Source organism: Montipora capricornis, chromosome 2 (assembly GCF_036669925.1).
Source record: "Montipora capricornis isolate CH-2021 chromosome 2, ASM3666992v2, whole genome shotgun sequence".
Taxonomy (NCBI): Eukaryota; Metazoa; Cnidaria; class Anthozoa; order Scleractinia; family Acroporidae; genus Montipora; species Montipora capricornis.
Genome location: NC_090884.1, coordinates 59,284,122 through 59,291,621, shown reverse-complemented (window position 1 = coordinate 59,291,621; position 7,500 = coordinate 59,284,122). Strand labels below are relative to the sequence as shown.

The following is a 7,500-nucleotide window of genomic DNA, read 5'->3' as shown; positions in this document are numbered from 1 at the left end:
ACATTCAGGGTCTTAAAATAACTGAGGAGAAAGTAGTGCCTTTGTAATTACACTCTCAAATGGTTAGACTTTCAAGTCTTCTTGGATAACGACTATAAACCGTAGGTCCTGTCTCATAGCCACTGTTGGAAATCAAATACACTATTCGACATTGTCCCCCGTTTTGTGGACTGCCCTTAATCTGGATGGGGGCACCTTTCACTTTCTAAATAATTATAAGCATTGTAAATTAGTCCTGAAAAGCCCCGAGGGGAGATCCTAATAACTTCACTTCACTTCACTTCAGTCCTTACCTTATTTTCACTATTCATTCCTCACAGGAGCATTTCTTGGACACTGGACTGATGAAGTTATTAGATGTCAAAGTCTCCTGCGATCTTCATGTGTTGACGACAACGTTGTTGCCCTTTATCAACCACTCATTTGAAGACGTGACTTATATGTTTTAATTATTATTTTTTAAAGGTTAAATCAACATTAGCACAACCATTCAACAATGGGCCCTCTGCATGAAACTGTCACATGGTATAAAATCTGCCCTGCTGGATGGCAAGCTACGCACTGGGACATCCAAAACAAAGAAAAGTCACACTTGGCTGCTTGAACGCATCGCTTTGTTTTGGAGGCTGTTGCATTCTTTTGCCATCCAGCATGGCAGATTTTGTACCATGTGACAGTATCATGCGAAGAGCCCATCTGTCTCATCTTTTTCTCCACAGAGATGTTGGCAGGCCTATGACACCAGAAGGCCAATAGTGGTTGTTCTCCTTAACCCATACAATGTCAGCCAATTAAGAGAGTGAATGATGAGGTATACATCCTGTTTTGAAATTAAGATAGATAGTAAGATGACTTTGAATTGCTCATTATGATACTACATAGGTGTACATATTAAATTGAGCCTTGTCACTAATTATAAAACTACTATGATAAATTCCCTAAGACAAACCTCCTCAAAAGCAGGAAATAAGGTAGACTAAAAGCAATTATTGCAAGTGACCTATAGCATTATCGTTAAAGTGCTACTGTGATCGAATTTTTATCCCTCGAGTTTTTGGGTTTATCATATAGAATTCCAGGAAAGATAACAAACGCCGTTAACTGCTTGGAAATATCTGCACTGGTTCCGGAGATATTTAACTTTGAAAAATGAGTAAAATCTGCAAATGAGACGGTTGATGACATCACTCATTCAACCCAGTATAAAATCAAGAATATAAATAGAGCTATCTCGGTCAACTTGCAGCAGAGACCATTGAAACTTGGTAGGCTAATCTTCCATGCTAAAATACGCTCATTTATCGTAACCTAAGAGTTTCACTTCCAATAATTATTCAAGTTTACTCCAAATTTTGTTCTTATTTTGAATTGAAAGCATCTCTGATGACCCCACATGTATACTTTCTTTTCTGTGCAAGCATCATCAGTGAAGACATGTTTACCTTTTGATTAGTCAATGTTTTGGTTGTTTTTGGTTAACTCTCTTTGTCAATTTTATTACATAATAATCATTTCCTTGATTGGTCAAACTTGTTTTTGTTAAACATGCCTTCACAGTACTGTAGGTCTGTAAAGAAGAATAAACTGTCCTGTTCAATTACATAATTAAAACTTTATCTACAGTTGCTGGAATGTGCTTGAAAAAATTTTTTTATAGTTGGCAATGGCCTTGATATTGGTTTGGTAGCTAACGTATATTTATAAATAAATAATTATGCATGGTTTTGTCCCCTAACTTATTTATTAAATATGTAATTAGTCATCTTAATAGAAGCAAAATAGTTGAAATCCTAGTTAACTGTTATGGTATTGCCTCCACTCTGTGAAATCACAACATTTGATTGCGTAAATGTTGGTGTTGTTTGTGGCCTAATTTGTCTTCTCACATGCATTGAACCTGGTGAAAATGTTTCAGTTAATTACTGAATCATGGCTAGGTATAGCATGCAATAAATCAATACCTAAAAGAAGTCATATGCGAAGCATTATAAGAGAGCATACCATTCAAAAGTTCAGTCCAGTAATTAACCACTGGCATCTATAATAAGTCATTTACTGTTCATAAATAATTTGGCTTTTGCTTATAATTTGTCATTGTTAGTAATTTTATGAGCTGTTAATTTACCTTTGTTCCATTGTGTAAACATTTATTCTTCTTTTTGGTTCTTAGACAGCTCACCTCACTCTGAGATGTGTATATAATTAATTTTTAGGGGTTTTTCAAATTGGTAAAATTGATTTTGTCTAATAAGACTTACATGTATTGTAATCACAAAATGTAGGAGTCGGACTCTATTTGAAACAGAGACTGAAATGAAATTATTGGAAACAACCTGTTTTGATTTCATTCTAAGAGAGAAAATTTGAGCACTACATTCATGACATGGCATGCAAAGTTTTTGTGCATTTCACTTTGCTTACCATCATCACTTTCAGGTATTGTGATAAGACTCGTGTCTGCACCTCAAAATGCAATGTAATGAAAAGAATAATAACCCAATTTTAAAGCTATTTTTGGTTACATTTAGCAATGTAATCTGCCTTTAGAAGGAAATGAAACCTCAACATTTTCTTGGTGAATCAACTAACTAATGGGGTTTGCAACTGCCAACACAGAAATGCCTTTTAAGTGCCTTTTTTGAATTGCTTTTATTGTATATAGTGAGTTTTACAAATTTTAAAAAGGGTGCCTTCTCAAATTTTCTCACCCTCGCCAACAGCTTGACAGATGAATCACAGGAGACAAGACACCTTTTACACAAAATCAAACAGAATTTCAGTGCCACAGATTAGAACATTTTCAATTGACAACGATCGTTACCGGTATTATTTTGCTTGACAAGTTAAGTCATTCAAGGCATTCTGATGTAGTATTTATAAGCATGAAAAAGACTGTTTCATCTGGAACACCCAAGCAAAAAGGGATTTGACAATACAAAGCTCAGCAAGCTGTTTTTGACAAAATTCAAGGTGTTTGGATACCCAACAGAACACTGTCTTGATTGTTTGACATACATTGTACATCTTCTCAATCGAAACAAAAACTAAGGAGTAAACGAAGAAATAAAATCCAAAAATATATATTCTAATTAATACCACTTATCCAAACCTCCTTCATGGTTATGACTTTCTTTGTTTTAACTTCATTGATCAACTATTAATGTTAGTAGTGATAATTATCATCCTACAATGCCTTCTTACAGCTTAATTTCAAATATGTATTGACTCAATGCTTATTATTTTTCTCTTGCAGTTTTAACACAAGAAGTCTTAAAAGGGGACTTACCATCACTGTTACCCGGTGCTAGTGCTGAAAGATATCTTCTTGTTTCACCTAAGGATAAGATTGAATGCTTGGAGAAATGTTTTATTCATTAGTACGACCCACTGGGACTCCCATATAAGAAGGAGAGGGATGCTCATCGGAAATTTTAAATTAACCCCCTAAAGGAGACCAATCTAGGCGTGGCCCAGGCTTTTTTTGACCCCTAAAGTAAACACATGTATACACTTTCATATTTCTTCGTGCGCAACCCTAAAGGAGACCTTAATTCATGGCTACATATGATGGCATTTTGCCCAGAACACCCTAAGTGAGACCAAAAGCCGAAATTTACACCCCTAAGCGAGGCTCTACAAGAATCAGATTGGAAGAAGTCTATTGTTGTGCACAATTCGTGTTACATTATCATTTCTGGAATAGAGCTTGAAGACATGATTAGTAATTTTGGTGAGCTAAATGGGAAAAGTTGGGCAATAGGAGATGTGCACCATCAGTTATATATTTGTAAAGAGAATGTTGCTGGTGTTTACCAAAGCCATTTTTCAAGTGACATGAAGTATCATTTCTGCGAATCCTAACACTATGTTTGAACTAATACTTTGTTTCATAATAAACCCTTATGTCTGCAGTAATACAGTATCCAAACTATTAATTGTGTAGTTCACTTTTTCTTTAATTCAGTTTTGTGTTTGGTACTTTGATGTTTGTCCTAATTTATTTCTTCAGTATCACTCCTAAGTTTCAGGTAAGTGTTGTATTGCATTATAGAACCTAATCAAATCTTGATTAAGATAGCACCTTCTTTGGCAAGATAAAGCGGAGGTAATGTCTAAGGTCTATACGTGCAAGGGTGTATTATGCCGAGTACGTTTCATTTTTGCTAGGGTATGGTACTTCCTATACCACCTTAAAAAAAAACATTAACCTTAGGAACGAATACGTATATTAAGTGTAATTCAGTTGCATTTGTCTTCCTCCTGCCAGGGTGATAAGAATAGGCACGCAATGTGTACATGTGGTAGTGCAATAACACAGCACTGTATCATGTCCACTGACCTGCATTTTGTCTTTCAAGAGATTCAAGTTATCTTTGCGTAATATGTAGCTCTAACAGTACACGTTGTTATATAGCACGATGTTGTTTTGGTAACATATTACATTATTGTGTCCTGATAGATGTCTTAGGTAAATAGCCCACAGAGGAGACATGTTGGTACTAGTAAAATACTGTATCCCATAAATAGTGATTATATGATAATAAAAGAGAATCGAGAACATTGGCTCCGAGGCTGACATGTTGATCATTTTCAAGTTCCCTTACAACTTCTTTTTCACCACAAGTTTGAGCGTGCACTCCTGAGCCTCTGACACCACAAGTTCACCACAACTTTGAGGGTGCACTCTGAGCCTCTGACAGCTTTATAAGACAAATGTTCACTGAGGTTAAGCCCTGTCAGGTGGGGTTAGCATTTGGATGGGTGACCTCAAAATATAGGACTTGCCATCGGAAACAGGACCGAATTCAAATTCCATTTTAACACTAAAAAATGCAAACTAAGCAAGGTACAGATTTTGTTAGCCTGCTTTATGCAAAACAAATATTGATGCAAAAGTAAATAAATATTGAAACAGTTTTTATGAAGACGAGAAGTTTTCAGGAAATGTCGATCGAGAATAAAATATTTTGCCATCTGCAGCAACAAAATTTGCAACATGAAAACAACTTAAATTTTGAACCGACAATATAAAAAGTTACCATCAGTGAACAACATTTTGGGAGATTTTTGCTACGTTCAATTTTTCTATTGTACTTTTGGCTGCACAAGTAAATCGCAAAATCAAAAGTGACATCCAATTCAGCGGGCGCCGTGATCAAGTTACCTCGCATGTTTACTCGCAAAACAAAGAATACATCAGTGTCAAAATGATGGCAACATGCCGGGTTTTTGTTTTTGTTAGTTTGCTTCTTTTTCTTTCAAGTGTTTCAAAGATTGACAAGAAATGTGCAAATTCAACACAAAGATCACAATGTTGTTAACCATTGTTCTGCAAAGTCAAAATTTACTCTCCTAGTCGAGGTTATTTATCACCAGGCAATTCCATCATTTTGGAAATAACAGCTGATTTATTATTCAACAGCATCACAAATTTATGCCGATTTTGGAGCTCATTTTGTTGAAACTCCAGCTCGCTTCCAGCAGACCTGTTTATGTTTGTGAGTAATGCATGCATTACGGGCCTACTTGCTACCACAGTCTTACAATCACTCACTCTTGGACGTGTATCCAATGTCAAAAGGATAGCATGTGGGCCATCCTTCCCAGCATCGGTTCTGAAGAAGACTGTGCGCTTGATGGTGGTTGTGAAAGTGGTCACTGTAATGTTGCAGAAATGTGGTGAGCTGAGGGTGACAGTGGAGTAGATGTGGACAAGGAAGACGTTCTGGATGAAGCAGATGAAACCATAACTGTGTTGGACTGAGATGAACTGGACGAATCTGTTTCTGTTTTGTATGAGAGGAACAGCACAGATTTATTACAATTTAAAAGGTAACAGTAGGTTTTGTCATGTCTGCTTCTTAAAAATTTTAGGATAAATATTATGGCATGGTTGGATTACAACGGTTTCCAACTTGTCAGAGTAACTGTAGTAAACTTACTATCTCACACTAAACATTTAAACTGTATCAGTAGAATAAGAAGTTTTTCGAGGGGAGACAATGAGTAGAGAGGAGTACTGGATATTTTATGTAACATAAACATCGAACAAATCAACATTTTGGATTCTTTGCTTTTGGATTCAAAGCGACTTTGTTTTAGAACAAGGCATTTGACAATAAGCACTGTATACATGCAATGAAGTGCTGGGTATTCTGTGAGATAGACTATTCATCGAGTCAAGAGTTGAGTTGAGTTTGAGTTTGAGTTAAGATTGAGTTACGGTTTTTGGCATTTTTGGCCCTTAAAAGTAATAAATATTGAGTAGAAGTCACTGGGAAGACCATGAAACACTGTTTTCGTGACGTGCACAGATGTATATCCACGAAATGGTTTTAAACTGATCAAAACAATCTTGAAATTTCATGCACGGCAGTATTCTTGTTGACAAGTTTACCAGTTTTAACACTTCCACTCCTTCGATTTGACCACTGTCTGTTTTGCTGTTATGTGGTCTCATCTATCAGTAGTCCCTTGAGAAGATTATGCCAAGCCTACCACATGGCTGATGGAAAGAGCAGACCACAACACCGTACTCTTTTCAACTAGAGTGTGCTATCTTTAACATCCCAAAGAGTTTATGAACATTGAAGGTTGTGAGATGGGACCTGCTATTTATAGTCCTTATTCGAGAAGACTTGAAAGTCTAACCATTTGCGGATATTATTTCAAAAGCAGCAATGTCTCCTCAGTTATTTCAAGACCCTGAGTATTGCGGGTCCGGCCGGAGTAGAACTCACCACCCGCTGAGTAACAACTGAGCCACCAGAGCAGGGTTGTTCCTTCTAGCGACCAAGTCTATCGACGTAGAAAAGATATCTTCTTGTAAGGCTTGATGGGGTTTACTAGTACTGTTAAGACAGTTTATAGCCCCGGCGGCTACACGATGAAACGTACCGTTTGTCGTCCAGCAGCATGGTTTTCACGATCAGTTATCACACCAAATGTTATCGGAACAAGTGAGCCACATGAGGGTTATGTAAAATCTGGAATCCGGAATCTGGAAAGCATTTTTGCCATTACTTACCGTAACGTATGAAGTTACTTTGTCAGTTATCATTTAAGTACTTGCAAAAACAAAAGAAACCGTGCACAAAAAAACTAAATTAACAAGTAAATAAATAAATAATGAGAAATAACGGTAAACTGCTTTATGCAACATGACTTAAAGCCCTACAAGTCTTTGGATGGTAAAAGTGTAGACAAATCAGTTTAGTCCTTACTGTTTTAGTCCTAACTGTTTTAGACTCATCATGCAGATCATAGACATACTATCAGTTTGAATACACTGATTTCAAAACTTGTTTGTAGACCGTTTTTTTTTTTGACCGGTTGATTAGGGATCCAGACAGACAATTTTTAATTAACAATTAAAGATCGCCACTTCAAATGCTTTCCCACGACTCTGCGGTTAACTATCAGCATTGCATTGCGTGAGAACCAGAACCTGGACCGCACAAAGATCCCAAGTTTTACCATGTAGAAACGGAAAACAGAAGG

The 7,500-nt window shown here is 36.6% G+C and overlaps 1 protein-coding gene across 2 annotated transcripts in view; it reads right to left on the bottom strand.

Moving 5' to 3' along the window:
- LOC138029277 (uncharacterized) overlaps positions 1–7,500 on the bottom strand; it is a 29,550-nt gene that overhangs the window by 15,895 nt on the left and 6,155 nt on the right. For both annotated transcript variants that reach the window (XM_068877004.1, XM_068876997.1), the window contains exons 3-4: positions 5,555–5,786; positions 3,287–3,334 (exon numbers count right to left, since the gene is read on the bottom strand). In XM_068877004.1, coding sequence (XP_068733105.1) covers positions 3,287–3,334; positions 5,555–5,786 — 280 coding nt within the window. The remainder of the gene's footprint in view (positions 1–3,286; positions 3,335–5,554; positions 5,787–7,500) is intronic.